This window comes from Oncorhynchus kisutch, linkage group LG25 (genome assembly GCF_002021735.2).
Source record: "Oncorhynchus kisutch isolate 150728-3 linkage group LG25, Okis_V2, whole genome shotgun sequence".
Lineage (NCBI taxonomy): Eukaryota > Metazoa > Chordata > Actinopteri > Salmoniformes > Salmonidae > Oncorhynchus > Oncorhynchus kisutch.
This window is the reverse complement of record NC_034198.2, coordinates 28,353,136-28,370,145: the sequence shown is the minus strand read 5'-3', so window position 1 is coordinate 28,370,145 and position 17,010 is coordinate 28,353,136. Positions and strand designations below refer to the sequence as shown.

The following is a 17,010-nucleotide window of genomic DNA, read 5'->3' as shown; positions in this document are numbered from 1 at the left end:
AGAGGGAATATAGAGGGAGAGAAGAGTGCGAGGGATAGATAGATAGAGGGGAGAGGGATAGATAGAGGGAGAAGAGAGTGAGAGGGATAGATAGAGGAAGGAAAGGGATAGATAGAGGGAGAGAGAGTGAGAGGGAAAGGGATAGATAGAGGGAGAGAGAGGAATGAGAAATAGGGATAGAAGGAGGGCAGAGTCTCTGGGTCTTTAGCTCTGTGGGCTAACTGTATTTTGAACGAGAGTGCTATATAGAGTGAGAGCTAGAGGGAGAGAGAAAATGAGAGGGAAAGAGGTAGGTCTTTGCTTCTGAGGGTTAACTGTATTTTGACTCCTCTCCTAATCCCATGGCGTTTATTTGCCTTCCACGGGGCCACCTGACCACAGGACAAGTACAGATGTATAGACCTATTTCACTCCCTGGGATATTTTTTAACTCATTTTCCACATATAGTGGTTTTTAGTGCTTTTTTAAAGCCAAACTCTAAATTTAGACATCTTATATATGTACAGGACTACCCCTTCAGAACCCATCCACAGAGATGATATTGTGCAAGTTGGGTCTTTTCCTGGTCGTTTTAAACATCAACATCACCGTCTCCTTTGAGATCTAAGCACAAATTGACTGAACTGACTGTACCACTTCGGATGTGTCTCAAATGGCCCCCTATTCCCTATTTAGTGCACTACTTTTGACCAGAGACCTATGTGAATAGGGTGCCATTTGGAATGCACATTGGAATGTCTGGGCTAGTGCCAGTAGCGATGGCCGGGCTGGCAGAGATGTGAGCCATCAATAGCATGCTTAACATAGTTGCTGCTATTAGACCATGGGCCGTGGTGCTGTAATGAAATATATGAGTGCAGCATGGATTAACTTAACATCTGCCTTCTGGAACCCCTGGACAAAGAGACTGAAGAGAGGAACATTATGGATTAACTTAACATCTGCCTTCTGGAACCCCTGGACAAAGAGACTGAAGAGAGGAACATCATTGATGAACTTAACCTCTGCCTTCTGGAACCCCTGGACAAAGAGACTGAAGAGAGGAACATCATGGATGAACTTAACATCTGCCTTCTGGAACCCCTGGACAAAGAGACTGAAGAGAGGAACATCATGGATGAACTTAACATCTGCCTTCTGGAACCCCTGGACAAAGAGACTGAAGAGAGGAACATCATGGATTAACTTAACATCTGCCTTCTGGAACCCCTGGACAAAGAGACTGAAGAGAGGAACATCATGGATGACCTTAACATCTGCCTTCTGGAACCCCTGGACAAAGAGACTGAAGAGAGGAACATCATGGATGAACTTAACATCTGCCTTCTGGAACCCCTGGACAAAGAGACTGAAGAGAGGAACATCATGGATGAACTTAACCTCTGCCTTCTGGAACCCCTGGACAAAGAGACTGAAGAGAGGAACATCATGGATTAACTTAACATCTGCCTTCTGGAACCCCTGGACAAAGAGAATGAAGAGAGGAACAGAATAAATAGAAGGGGCTCGTAATCTTACAGTAGACCTGCTGCCAATCCTGGACTGCATCCCAAATTACATCATATTATCTGTGTTGTGCACTACTTATGGGCCCTAGCACCAACACAGAGAGGGGAAGGGGAATAGGGGAATGTGCCCCCCTCTGGAATGCAGTCTAGTACAGGTGTTTTCTGTGTCCTTTATTGCCACTTTAACGAGGGGTTCATTCAGTGAGGGCTCTGAGCTCCAGCCACAATGAAGAATGGGCCTTTTCTTCTCATCCCCTTATCTGTTTATGTGAGGCTTGGTACCCCTTTAGTTGGCTAGCCGGCGGGCTCATGGGATGGGCTGCCTTCTCCCTTTCAGCCTGGCTTTCAGGGGCTGCTCCAGCTCAAACAAGGTCACCCTGAATGGGACGTGTATGTGTGTTATTCCTCCTCCTAGCAGAAGAAAAATCTAATCAAAGTTTATTGTTCGAGGTACACAGTTTAGAAGATGTTAGATCGGGTGCAGCGAAATGCTTATGTTACTAGCTCGTAAACAATACAGTAAAATATCAAACAAGGAAACACGCACAAAAAGAAAGAAATCAAGAGTATGCTACAGTCCCTTATGTCTCTCTGGAAGGAGATCCTCGCCCTGAGCGCATCTACTTTATTGTCCAGGAACTGAATGTTGATGGTTTGCTCGCTGCCTGAGTCTTCTGTTCCCTCGTCTCCGGCATCAACCTTTTGGTGTAGCACCCGGGATGAATGGGGCTGCCTCTGAGTTCGAAACAAAGGATCCACAAAAATGTGTCAGACCCCCAGTACTCCTGCCCCAGTCAATCCACCAATTCAGAGAGAGGTGATGGTGGATACAGGGAGGGGGGATGAGGGTAGAGTAGTGTGTGTGTGTGTGTGTGTGTGTGTGTGTGTGTGTGTGTGTGTGTGTGTGTGTGTGTGTGTGTGTGTGTGTGTGTGTGTGTGTGTGTGTGTGTGTGTGTGTGTGTGTGTGTGTGTGTGTGTGTGTGTGTGTGTGTGTGTGTGTGTGTGTGTGTGTGTGTGTGTGTGTGTGTGTGTGTGTGTGTGTGTGTGATTCTTAATCCCGTGATAGATCTACTACTCTCAAGAGACAGACAGCTTTCTTCTAATTTCCAATTATAACATTGTCCACTCTGCAGCCAATTGAAGAAGCATTTTTGTTGCAATGGAATTAGTTTCCATGTTTGAAGAATAACCTTTTCTCCATATTTATAAGTACAAAATCAGTACAAACCTCTTCTAGGGAGTTTTTCACTTGTTATAAGCAGTTACATAAACACAGACTCTTGGAGTCAGTGAAAGGCATGTGCCTCCTAACATTACAATTCTACAGGAATTAAAACCATTATAAAACCATTAAAACCATAATGCTAATAAAACCATGCCAACGGTCTCTGGAGAACTTTGTTCATCATGCTCATTTGACAAAAACAAATCACCATCCATCCATTCCCCATCTGTGCAAGTCCATTTAGCTCAAACAACACCACTTCTTTATACAGTATGAATCAGGACGGAAACATTTCATCTCTCATTTCAAGCACTTTGAACGGTGAGGCTGGAGACCTGAAGGGGAGTATTAACGGGGAAAGGAATGAATTGTCCTCTGTCTGTAAACGATGCTGCCAGGTTAGTCTGGTCTAAATCTGCTGTATTAGGTATCACCCATCCCCTGGACAGAGAGCAGACCTACACCCCCTAGATGGGACTAAGATAAGTAGAGAGCTAACAGTATGCTCATTCATGTGTGAGACATTATGTATCTATTTAGAACAGTGTCAACCACAGAATTAAATAGAACACTAGAATTGCCATTGGCTTTCTATGCAATGTGACTAGAGGGCAGCCATCTTGGTCAGGGAAATCTTTCATTCTTTCACCTCTCCCTTATGTTCATAGATGTGAGTGAGTGCTCCAGTAACCCATGCCAGAACGGAGGGACCTGTGTAGAGGGAGTCAACCAATACAAGTGCACCTGTCCACAGAGCTGGAGTGGATCCAGCTGTCAGCACCAGACACAGACAGGTCAGCAGTAGCAGACTTCATACACCTAAGACCATACCATAGGACATAGAACCTAGAGACAATTGCATGACATTGCTATTTGTTGCTATCTCACATATGATGTCCTGTTGTACATACTGTATTTGTGGATATCTGTGCATTGTTGTATGTGTTGTGTTATGTCTGTGTATGTGTTGTCAAGTCCTTGATACGTGTATGTCCTTGTCTTTGTTGTTTGTCCATGTATTGTCATGTATGTCTGCATGGTTGGGTTGTGGTTGTGCTGTGGTTGTATTTGTGCCTGTGCTTTTTGTGCGTGGTTGTGGTTGCGTTGTCCAGTGGTGCACAGGCCCTCTCCGGGCCGCCGGGCGAAGTTTAAGCTCCTCCCTCTCCCTCTGTCGCGTTCAGCGCCACCTGAGTGGAGCGTCATGAACGACCCTGCGTTTAGCCGACGACCCCGCTGTGCCAAGGTGGACAGAGCCCAACACTGCAGCTGTGACGCTGGCTTTCACATGAGTGGCACCTCGGACAACAGCATCTGCCAGGGTGAGCCAGTCAGACAGTGATCTAGCTTGGTTAGTTAGGTTATGTTAGCCTGGTTATTTTGGTTCAATCTGGTTTTAATCAGGCTATGCCAAAGTGGACAGAGCCCAACGCTGTGATGCTGTGTTTCATATGAGTGGCACCTCGGACAACTCCATCTGCCAGGGAAAGACTGGCCTTTTCCAGACACAACCCCTAGCATCTAGCCCCTACCCACTAACTAGTTAGGATCTGAGAGGATTGGATAGTTATAAGCAATATGGTGGCGTTATCTCCACCTTCCTATTTGAAGATAGCAAATACAGTTTGAACCCAGGTCTGCTGCTTGACATGGCTGCAATGTCCATAGTTTGTGTCTAGACCCTGGAGCACCCATTTCCATCTCTTGTGCTGTTGCAGAGATGTCATGTTATTGGCCCCTAACTCTTAATTAGGCATTAAACAACTCTCTCCTTACCCCATCCCAAACAGCTAGATGAGAGATTGGACAGAGGGCCTCTTGCCCTTCAGCTCAAATCCTTCTACCTACTGTATCCCTCCCTATCCTTCCACCTATTCCTCTCTTTCTATCCTTCTATCCTGTATTCCTGTCTCGATCCTTGTAAATGTATGACTCTAGGGAAGGGATCATCAACTACATTCAGCCTCTGGCCATTTTTTTCTTGAGTGGATGGTCAGGGGGCTGGAACATAATTACAAGTAATTTGTAGACTGATATATAATATTTGACTAAAACAATAATTTCAGACCTTGCTTACATTTTTTACAATCACGTATCTCTATTATGTATGGGAATACTTGGAAACAGATATCCAAAATTAAAATCACTTGGAGCTGATTTTCTGGTGTTTTACAGTATTTTATGTCCAACCATGAAAATAAATAAATGTTGAATGGTTAAATAAAACCATAAAACCACTCTCCCCCATCGTCTCTCTCCTCCCAGATGTGAACGAGTGTGAGGTGTACCGGCTGGACCAGGGGGGCAAGCTGTGTGTGTATGAGTGTGTCAACGTCCCAGGCTCCTACCAATGCTCCTGTCCCAGAGGCTACAAGCTGCTGCCTGATGGAAGGAGCTGTGAGGGTGAGTGACAGGAGGGTAGAAGAGTGGGAGGATAGAAGGGGATAGAGGGATGGAGGGGGGAAGGGTGGGTAGGAGGGGATGGAGGGGGGAAGGGTGGGCAGGAGGGGATGGAGGGGTGGAAGGGTGGGTAGGAGGGGATGGAGGGGGGAAGAGAGGGTAGGAGGGGATGGAGGGGGGAAGGGAGGGTAGGAGGGGATGGAGGGGATAGAGGGAAGGGAGGGGGAAGGGGGGGTAGGAGGGGATGGAGGGGATAGAGGGATGGAGGGGGGAAGAGAGGGTAGGTGGGGATGGAGGGGATAGAGGGGGGAAGGGAGGGTAGGAGGGGATGGAGTGGATAGAGGGATGGAGGGGGGAAGGGTGGGTAGGAGGGGGTGAAGGGGATAGCGGGATGGAGGGGGGAAGGGAGGGTAGGAGGGGATGGAGGGGATAGTTGGATGGAGGGGGGAAGAGGGGATAGGAGGGGATAGAGGGGGGAAGGGAGGGTAGGAGGGGATGGAGGGATGCAGGCAGAAGAGAGGGTAGAAGGGAATGGAGGGTGGAAGGGGGGCAGGAGAGGATGGAGGGTAGGAGGGGATGGAGGGCAGTAGGGAGGGTAGGAGGGAATGGAGGGCTGTAGGGAGGGTAGAAGGTAGATGTCTTCATGTTTTCAACAGACCCGAAATTCTGAGATCCACCAGGGACCCGAGTGGTGGTCCTGGTCCTAAATTCTGACATTTGTCTTGGATCTGGGTCTGATATAAGTGCCTGGTGTCTCTGGTATGTGCAATTACCCGATTGTACCTGTCCTCTGTTAATGTAGTGTTTGTGTGATGAGAGCTGCGCGAGTTTGTTATCTGTGCCAGACAATTGCAACTCAATAAAACGTATAGCTTATATCCAGCTGAAACTGGTTCAGGCTGCCCGCCTCAAGTGCGCCTGCTGCTGAGGAGAGAGAGCGCGAGTGAAAGGAGCCTTGGCCTAGGCTACTGTTGATCACGAATATGGAGTCCTTTTTCATTGAAGAAAATGTTCAGTTAGAGGAGAAAGACTATAGTGAAAAGAAGCCGAAAAGAGGAAAGTCCTCGAGGACAAGTTTGCATTTTGTAGTGGACAAAGATGAGAAAAACGTTTACGTGTCTGTGTGCAACTCGCTATTCAGGTTTGATGCAATTTTCTACCTTTCATTTATTTATTTTCGTATTTATTATCAATTGTTTAGTCGTTAATATTATTGTAAATCATTATGGTTATTATGATGATGATGATGATGATTGTAAGTATATTTAATAATCTAAACTGGTTATTTAAATGGACTATTCAAAAAGTGTTTTGTTTCTTTTTGGTGAGACGTTTTCATGTCTGAAGTATGTTCTAACTGTGTTGAGCTTGGAACTTCAGGTTAAAAGTAGGCCTGTGGTAAAATAAATAGTATTAGCCTTGCTGTCATTTGTTGGCTAGGCCTACAGTGGGAATTGGTCTTTGTTGGTAATTAATGTAATGCCGCAATATAATAACATGTTTGTATTTTCCTTATAAACAATGGGATGGGTTACTCTTGATATCACCACTAATAAAGTTAAATCACTTTTGTGAAAGTTTGGTATGGTATGGCTATTATTAGGCTTAGCTACAGCAGGCCAATGAATGCATTACGCACTGACAGTCCAACTGGCTCCAATGGACTCATCTCGATGCCCACACACACACACACACACACACACACACACACACACACACACACACACACACACACACACACACACACACACACACACATACACACATACACACATACACACACACACACACACACACACACACGTTAATGTTTTTAAATGTAAAGTATTTGGCCTGTAATGTATTTTATGTTATGTTTCGGACCCCAATAAGACTACCTGTCACCATTGCCTTCGTTATGTTTCGAACCCCAATAAGTCTACCTGTCACCATTACCTTCGTTATGTTTCATACCCCAATAAGACTCCCTGTCACCATTGCCTTGGTTATGTTTCAGACCCCAACAAGACTCCCTGTCACCATTGCCTTCGTTATGTTTCGGACCCCAACAAGACTCCCTGTCACCATTGCCGTCGGCTAACGGGGATTCTAATGAATCTAATCTAAAATCTTGAGGAGAGGAAAAATGTTTTAGGCCTACCAATATCAAATATATTCTGAACGAAAATTCACAAATTATTGTCCTTCTGTACACCTATATCTGTATAGCAGTACTAGCCTATCTGACAACTAAAAATAAATCCATGTCGATGTCCGGAACGTGGCGCCCGGAATATCTATATCATCCTCTCCGTCTCTCTAGGCCTAAGCTTGTCTCCTATAATATATATATATTTTATATTAATACCATACAGTGGACGCTTAGGCCTTATGCGTGCAATGCCTTGATGCATGTCGCTCAAATCTTCAACAGCTTAACCGTGAGGTAGACAACTATTGTTTTAGGAAAGTAAAAACCAATAAAACAAAAGACTACTATCGAAATACAGCTAATTGTTTTTTGTATAGGCCGTTTGTTATAGGCAGTTTATAAGGACAAATAACTGTGGATCATTTGGCCAATATCGCTTGCTTATTGATGGCGCTGGCAGCGCCGAGTTGGAGGTGTCTTTCTCTCTCTCTTTCTCTCAGGATTTGAATGCGTCAGTCGAATCCCAAACAGTTTGGGTCTGTTTTCCACTGTTCATTTCGGAATGGGTGTGACTGTCCTTGGTTTAGTTCAGAACTGGTCTCCATTTAAAAAATATATATATCGGTCGGGTGGGAAAGCCACGGATCCATTTCGGAACGGATCCAGCGTTTTGAACCAGGGAAGACTTCTAGTAGGAGGGGATGGAGGACAATGGCCCATTCATTTCCATGTGTTTTGGCTGTGGCGCTATGCATGGAGCTGCAGAGCTGGGCTTATAACTACAAAGCTACAGGCAGGGAGGGCCAGACTGGGGCTGGGGCTGGAAACGTTAGCTGTCAAATCCTTGTGTTCTTGCTTCCTTGTGCTTTGAGAGGAATTGAGTAAACAATGATGGAGTATAGAGGATGCAAGGATTTGATGGCTGTGTCTTTCATACCATCTATACCGTCAGGACTATACCAGCCTTTTGGACCACATAACTTTTAGGGAAAAAAATAGCCTATATATTTTTCATTTGTTTAGTATTCCATCAGAAAAAGGACTTTCAGAAAAACATATTGGTCAAGCTCAGGCACTTAAATCTCTAGGTGCATAATACCATACAGTCATTGCATTGTCCTAACAGGGTGGAAATGTGGAGCCTGAATTAGACATATTTCTGTGGGTGATTGAGATTAAAGAAACAATCCACCCAAAACCACTCATTCCTGTAATGTACAATATTTTTATGTCAACGAATGTTTCATTTTGTCGTTATAGTAAAGTTGGTAGCAAGTGGCGAGTGGCGCAGCAATCTGAGGTACTGCATCTCAGCGCTAGAGGTGACACGACAGACCCTGGTTCGATTCCAGGCTGTATCACAACCGGTTGTGATTGGGAGTCCCATAGGGTGGCGCACAATTGGCCCAGCGTCGTCAGGGTTTGGCCGGGATAGGCAGGTATTATAAATACGACTTTGTTCTTAACTGACATGCCTGGTTAAATAAAATGTGAAAATTGTTGTCAAAATCTATTGCAGCTCAAGTCGACTACAAAACCCACAATGCAATGCTTTCTCTATGGGCTGACTGGCTAGCAAACGTAGCTACACACAATAATACCAAAGTCAATATCAGCACGGTAGCTAGTTAGCTGTAAAATCTACAAGCTCACCATGTTCAACCTGCAGATCGATCTGCCTCACCCTGGACTGAAGAAGCAGACCCTCTGTTAAATTACACATTTCTCAAGGTAGGAATATCGCAAAAAAATATGATCAATGGCTCATTTGAGAGAAGACAACATCCTACGTTATGACATCGGCCAGTACTGACATTTATGATATACGTTTTTGCGATCTAAATGTCGTATTCCTAACTTAGAGTAGTGAGAATGGCTTTATCGCAATGCTTGAACAGCAATATCTCAGATACACATTGAAACATGAAATTACACAGGGAATCGATAGAACATTGCGCAGAGATACACAAAAGCAATATAATATTAAAAATGGGTGAATCTTTACTTTAAGCTAGTATAATGGTAAGCACTTGAAGATGATTTTAACTTCTAAATGTATTTTTACATGTTGAAATGTGACACATTTTCTCTATAATTTACGCTAACAGGCTGGAAATGTATGAGTGAGACAAACAGACAAGCATCATGAAAAATAGATAAAACCGATTGTTTAGTTTTGTTTAGCTTTGCACCATTGATATTCCAACCAAAAAATGATGGCACTTTCTGAAAGTGATGTCATTGTGGGAAGGTTCTGTGGTAATTAATACAAACTAACAGGGTGGGAAGTGATATCAGGGACACAGAAAATATTAAATACAATAATAAAAAATACAATAATACAAAAATACAATAATGAAAAAAACGTTTTGAAGAAAGAGATTTTAACTGAAACTATAAAATAATGATGAAAGATTTGAAATATATTTAAATATTTTATGGCTTGTATTTCTTGTAGAAGTTGATTAATAACACGGTAAAACACCTACATCCGCTGACAAAAGTGTTAAAAATGCATAAAATTCCTTTTCAAGATCCATATTTTTCTGTTTTTAAGGTAAAGGACATGTAACCTTATATTTAAAGCCTTTTGGGATCTACATTTTCCACAATATTTCCTGGCAACAGAAAAGGCAGTGCATTGTAGGAGTGACCCAGCTAGACGCAGCCTGGGTCCTGGCTCTGAATAGTGGGGTTGTGGGGCTTTGCAGTACATTAATAAAGGTGAAATGAGGGAATGGAGGGGGGGGGCGGTGAAAGACAGACAAAGAGAAGGGAGGGATGAATAAACAAACATGGTTTAGCTATGGAGGATTAATAAAGGTGGAATGAGAGAATGGAGGAGAGAGGCGAGGGAATGGAGGGATGAAGAGAAGGGATAAACAAACATCTTCATGGTTGGTTTAGCTTCAGAGGTCTTTGGAAAGGAAGGGTGATGGTGGTGAAGGGAGGTATTGCTCTGCAGTGTGTTAGTTTAGCTATGGATGGAGGCCCTTTGAAAGGGAGAGGGAGAGAGAGAGAGAGAGAGGAGGCTGGTGACTGTATGTATTTCTGTGGATGTGTCCAGTGCGCAGTCTTTTGCCTGACCATAGTCTCTACTCCCCAGTCCAGTTTCATCAACTCCCCTGTAGCTCTCTGCTGACCAGTGGAAGAGCAGATGACCTCACTAGTTCCCAGCAGAACAGACCATAAGGAATGTCTTGATCCAGGACGTGAGACGAGTCGTTTTGGGGAGACTAAACTGAACAACCAAATAAACAGTCAGTCCTCTAGTCTAGCCCTCCTGCCCGCCAGCCCAGACGACACTAACCACGAAGCAGGATGCCAGTCGGGCGGGTCAGAGGCTGGACTTGTCAATCTTTATTTCTCTATTTAATTTATTCTCCCTTTCTTCCTCTCTGTACCAACCCCCCTCTCTCTTTCTCTCTCTCACTCCCCCTTGCTCTCTTCTTCCTCTCTCTTGCCCTCTCTTTCTCTCTCTCTCCTTCCCCTCCCTCCCTCTCTCTTCCCCCTCCCTCTCTCCTCTCTCGCCCTCTCTTTCATCCCTCTCTCATGTTGTCCTCCAGATGTGGATGAGTGTCTGACCCAGCAGCACAACTGCAGTAGAGGAACAACATGTATCAACACTGGAGGAGGGTTCCAGTGTGTGAGCCCGGAGTGTCCCCGATCACACGGCAACATCAGCTACGTCAAGACGTCTCCCTTGTAAGTAGATACAGATAGACACCCCCTGGTGTTTGTGTGTGTATTATTCCTCCTCCAGCAGTAGAATAATTGGTCAGACCACCAGTATTCCTACTGTAGGCATTCCACCAATTCAGAGGGAGGTGGCGGTGGATACAGTGTGTGTGTGTGTGTGTGTGTGTGTGTGTGTGTGAGTGTGATTCTTAATCCCGTGATAGATCTACTACTCTCAAGAGACAGACAGCTTACTTCTATTTTCCAATGATAATATTGTCCACTCTGCAGCCAATTGAAGAAGCGTTTTAGTTTAGCAAAGTATTACGTTTCCGATCTAGAGGGATAGCCAGATATACAGTGTATCTTCTGCATACTTATTCAATTGCTATGTTTTAGGGAAACAAACACAGTCACTGGAAGGCGTGTGTCTCATAGGAATGCTCATAAAAACCAGACCAGTACGACTTAAACAAAGTATGTTAGTAAAAAAATCTCAAAACAATACAGTTCCTTCATACAAGATGAATCAGGACTGAAACATTTTGTTTTATTTCAAACACTTTGACCAGGGATGCTTGACTGAGTACTAACGGGGAAAGGAATTAATTGTTCTCTGTTTGTAAATGATGGTACCAGATTGTGTTTGTTTGATTCTGTGTGCTGTGTACACATGTGTATGTTCATGTCACTAGAGCCTATCGCTCTCAAAATTACATCAACATCTCCTATCTTCTCCCACATAGTCAGTGTGAGAGGAACCCCTGCCCTATGGAGAGTCGTTCCTGTCACCTGGCTCCTAAGACGGTCTCCTACCACTACCTCTCCCTCCCCTCCAACCTCCAGACCCCGGCTACCCTGTTCCGCATGGCGACTGCCGCCGCCCCTGGCCGCCCCGGCCCCGACAGCCTGCGATTCGGCATCGTCGGGGGCAACAGCCGCGGGATGTTCGTGATGCAAAGGTCGGACCGCCAGACGGGAGAACTGATCCTGGTTCAGGGGTTACGAGGACCGCAGGATATCAGCGTTGATGTGGATATGTCCGAGTATAGTGAGCGCACCTTCCAGGCTAAGCATGTGGCGAAGGTGCATGTTCTTGTGTCGGCGTATGACTTCTGAGGAGGATGGACAGAGGAGTGAGAGGGACAGAAGGAAGGAGGAGAGAAAAAAGCAATGGACAGAGTGATGAGGAAGTGAAAGGACAGAGGGAGAAGGAGAAGTTAAAAGAAATGAGAGGGACAGACACAGAATTGTTTGGACTGACATTGACTATAAAGTATATTCATGAGGATGTAGCTGAAATTAATGAATGAATGGTTGAGTGAGTTAATGAATGTGAGAGAGTAAACATTTGTGAAACAAACTGACAAAGTGGTAATGGAATGGTAATATTATTTTTCTTTCATTCGCTCAGGAGTTGGCCCCTGGGGTTGCCATAGTGACCGGAGGCGGCGCTCATGTATGTGGAATGCCATTGGCTAGATCTGTTTAAAGGCCCACTCCTTCATTTACTCCACTTAGTTTTCATTTAAAGCTGATGATCAAAAACGGCTGTAAATATCACAGAGTAGTCCTTTAAGAGACATGAACCCATGTCTGCGTCCAAAGTGGCACCCTATTCCATATTAAGTGCACAACTTATTTGTGCACTATTTAGGGAATTGGGTGCCATTTGGGATGCACACCCTGTATAACATGGCTCTGATTTATCTGAATATTTTGTTTCTGTTGTTTATTGTTACATACTCAGTGATTCAATGCAGTGTGCTTTTACAATTTGTATCATTTACACCTGTTTTTTACTGACTTGCTTTGTGATTATAGGACCTAAACACTTAGAACAACGAAGAGTGTTTTTTCCCCCCATTATTATGATTATTTTTTACAATAGAAACCGTAATATTGTACTTGGACATATTTCCACTATGCTCATATTCAGTATGTAATTAAGATATGATGTAATTAATACATGGTAACTACAGTGATTTGGCAGCCCTGCCAATGCAGTGTACAATATATCAGCCATCTAATGTTTTAATAAGTCATTATTATTGCACATAACTATTTCTCCATACATGAAATAAAGACAGTCCTACAATACTAGTTTGATCTGATTTGCACCCCATGTCCCTATCCCAAAATACCGTATACAGTGAGGAAGGTCAAGTGATCAGCCCATGTCCCTATCCCAAAATACCGTATACAGTGAGGAAGGTCAAGTGATCAGCCCATGTCCCTATCCCAAAAATACAGTATACAGTGAGGAAGGTCAAGTCATCAGCCCATGTCCCTATCCCAAAATACAGTATACAGTGAGGAAGGTCAAGTCATCAGCCCATGTCCCTATCCCAAAATACAGTGAGGAAGGTCAAGTGATCAGCCCATGTCCCTATCCCAAAATACAGTATACAGTGAGGAAGGTCAAGTGATCAGCCCATGTCCCTATCCCAAAATAGAGTGAGGAAGGTCAAGTGATCAGCCCATGTCCCTATCCCAAAATACAGTGAGGAAGGTCAAGTGATCAGCCCATGTCCCTATCCCAAAATACAGTGAGGAAGGTCAAGTGATCAGCCCATGTCCCTATCCCAAAATACAGTGAGGAAGGTCATGTGATCAGCAATATGATCAGCAATGTTTAGGTTTAAAATAGAATTGATCAGAAAGAGAAGAAAAAAATGTTTATCAGGAAAAGTCTGTTGGCAGTACAGACCAGAATGCAGGTCAAAACCTGTACATACTGGACTGTTGATTAGTATTAGAACCAAAGGAATGTCAGGTCAGAGCTTTCATTTTGACTGGAGAAATAGCCATCAGGAAATGAAAGATATACCTCAATGTGTTTTTCAATTATATATTTGTCTGAGAGAGGGGGGGGGGGCGTAATGTTCACCACATGTCCTTTCTCTCTCGTCTTTCTTACTCTGTCTTTCACCACTCCTCCACTCCCATCTCCGCCCGTCCCAGGGATTCAATTGCAATAAAGAAGATCAAAAGAACCGCAAGCTTCCAGGGTGGAGGGATGGAAGGGTGGGGGAGAGAGAAAAGAGATAAACATGCCATATTCGTATACGCACTACACCCCTGACTCAAAATGACAATGCTCTTTAATGGCCAACTCAAAACTTCCTTTTATAATTATTAGTACCATGCCTCCTGCTCTCAGCTTGCTGTCCTCGTTTGAAGCTGTTTGCTTGGACTGTTTGATGATGCACACATGTTTTGTTAAAGTTCAGAGCATGGGGATATTGCTGGAGACAGTTGGAGAGGAGAGTGCTGACTAGTCTGGGTAACACCTAACTCTCCAAGTCCTCCTGACTTCAGAGCTTGGAATGGCTCTTTGGTGTTGTCGGCACAATGCATCGATAATGTACTTTACTGGTTGACTCTGTGTCTTTCTCACTCAAACACCCACATGCACAGCCACACACAGCCCCCGAGCTCCACCCCCTTCCATTACAACGCATGGATTTTCAAATCCAAACATTGAGAGTTCTCAACCCCAGAGGAAAAAATCGCATTTGAGAGAACCAAACAAACACGTCACTCTATTTCTGAGTGAATATTGCATTAACAAATAGCCTCCTTTCTAGACCAGTGTGCTCACATTTCTCCCTGTGCTGTGAGTGACGTGTGTCGTGTCAGCCAAGCTAAGTACTGACTGGGCTGGGCTACATAACTAAACCACTGCACTAGACTACATAACTGGGCTACATAACTAAACCACTACACTAGACTACATAACTAAACCACTACACTAGACTACATGACTAAACCACTGCACTAGACTACATAACTGCGCAACATACATTTGCCCTAGAAGTAATGATACATACTCTATGCATTCCTTGGAGTAAAGGCATCAAGGAGAAAGCCAAGTACAGGGGTTTATTACCAAGTTCTGTGTGCTAGCACGTTGTCTGTCACAGTGTAAAAGAGACACGTGAACATGATCAGATTTTAGTGGAAAGCTGCCCAATGTCACATAACACCTGCATCATTCACATCCTGTATTCATTTTCCCCTTTCACACAAAAGGAAGAAATAATCTCCAACATTCCAAATTCTCCAGATTCCAAAGGCATCGCCCGTGGACCATGTGCTCTCCATCCTCCTGAAACAACAGTAGACACCCTCCTTCCTCACTTTCCCCTTTGCTTTCGTACCTATTTCAAAATGTTCCTGCAATAACAAAACATATGGAATTCTATGGAAAACCAGAAAGTCATTCAGAAAGGGAAACAGTAGAGCCTTTCTTTCTCCCGGTATGTGAGTCCCTTTATGAAAACAGAGAAAAGCAGTGAGAGTTTTGTCAGTGGGCTATTTCAGAATGAAAAGACATAGAGGAGGTATTTTGTTCTGGTTATATTATGCAGGAAAGGGGGAGCTCGGCGGTGGATCGTTTTTCATGTGGGATAAATGTCTGGAGTTAGTCCAACAGTGGATGAGGAGAGAGGAGAGAGGAGAATGAGGATCTGTGTGATTGTTTTGTCTCCAGGTAGAACTCCCTACAGTCTATCTTTCTTTCTTCCTCTCTCTCTCTCCCCTCCCTCTATCTCAAAACCTCCAACATAACAGGAACTGAGCTAACACACGACCACAACAAGCATCAGAGAAACAAATGTGACATTGGGACCTCAAAGAAACAGGCCTCATGATCTAGGATCAGGTCCCCCCTGTTCATGTAATCCTATTCATTAGAATGCAAAACTGATTCTAGATCAGCACTCATTCACAAAGCGTTTCAGAGTATATGGGCCCTGGGCTCCCATAGAGATAGATAGAGGACTTTAGTGCCCAAAAGTACATTTATTATGGGAAGTGCCATTAAGGCTTTTCACCATTTTGAAGTAATCAACTGGGTGGGACTTCCTATGGGTTTAGGAAGGATCACATAATTCCATCCAGGTCATCAGGAGGGATCAGCCAATGAATTATACTCGTGAGCGAACATTCCATAACTGCAGGTGTCAGTAAATCGCCAAACTTGGAGTTGTACTTGTTCAAACAACACACTCCAGGTGGCAGTATGCACCTTTTGTTTGTTTTTCCAAGTCATAGAAGCAGCAGAAGAAGATAATTGACTACTTCAAAATGGAAATGGCCTCAATGGCCCTGCCCATGCTCTCACATTCGCCATAATGGGACAGATATAGGGCGGCAGATAGCCTAGCAGTTAGAGTGTTGGGCCAGTAACTGAAAAGTTGCTGGTTTGAATACCCAAGCTGACAAGGTGAAAAATCTGTCGATGTGCCCTTGAGCAAGGCACTTAACCCTAATTTGCTCCAAGGGTCGCTTACTACTATGGCTGTCCCTGTAAAACAACACATTTCACTGCACCTACCTGGTGTATGTTAAAATAACGTTTTTAAAATATATTTTTTACAATGTTGTGTCCTCTAACTATCTCTATGGTCGGTCCCAATTCACTCCCTGCCCCTCCTTCCTCCATGGCCCTAAGTAACCTTTCGATGTTAGCAGCGATGGAAGCAATATGGTGGAAGATCCCCCTCTACACTAGATACTTCCTCAATACCCTTTAGATCTGCAAACTTCTAGGGCCATGAGGGAGGGGGAGGGAACAACTTGGGACAGGCTATGTCACTCACCTCGTTAAAGGCTTGTTGTTCCCCTGTTTGTGTCAACACAAGGATCTGGTGGGCTTTACTAAGCGGTTTCATAACCCAATACTAGTACAAAGCCCCTGGACTGGAGCAATCAGGTTTCTAACACTGTGTAATTTAGTCTACTTTCACTTGATCCCTTTGAAGAAAGAAAGAGTTCTTTAAAAACTTTACTGAAAAACAAGCTTTCATTGTGACATGACACATATGTGCATGGGGTTGTTGTAGATTTCATATGACGTGGTCAATAGACAATGTGGTAAAGAATGCAACTAACAGCCTATTGAAGGCTCTTTGCCCTCTGTGGAACAGATTGGGTTCATTCACACAAGTCAGGAACACTTAGTTGGGAACATGTTGATTCTCTATAGTAGGCCCTATACCCATTCATTTATCTACTGAAATTTCAAGAACTGCAGCTAATTATCACTTTGAGAATACAAGATTCA

General features: G+C 44.0%; 1 protein-coding gene across 2 annotated transcripts in view; it reads left to right on the top strand.

Moving 5' to 3' along the window:
• Positions 1–13,040, top strand: part of fbln7 (fibulin 7) — a 49,121-nt gene extending 36,081 nt beyond the window's left edge. The window contains exons 4-8 of one of the 2 annotated variants that reach the window (XM_031805253.1): positions 3,403–3,528; positions 3,916–4,053; positions 4,997–5,134; positions 10,829–10,967; positions 11,687–13,040. In XM_031805253.1, the coding sequence (XP_031661113.1) occupies positions 3,403–3,528; positions 3,916–4,053; positions 4,997–5,134; positions 10,829–10,967; positions 11,687–12,059 (914 nt within the window). In that variant the 3' untranslated portion in view covers positions 12,060–13,040. Of the gene's footprint in view, positions 1–3,402; positions 3,529–3,846; positions 4,054–4,996; positions 5,135–10,828; positions 10,968–11,686 lie in introns of both variants that reach the window. The other variant, XM_031805252.1, reaches the window with a different exon arrangement.
• Positions 13,041–17,010: the final 3,970 nt, after the last annotated feature.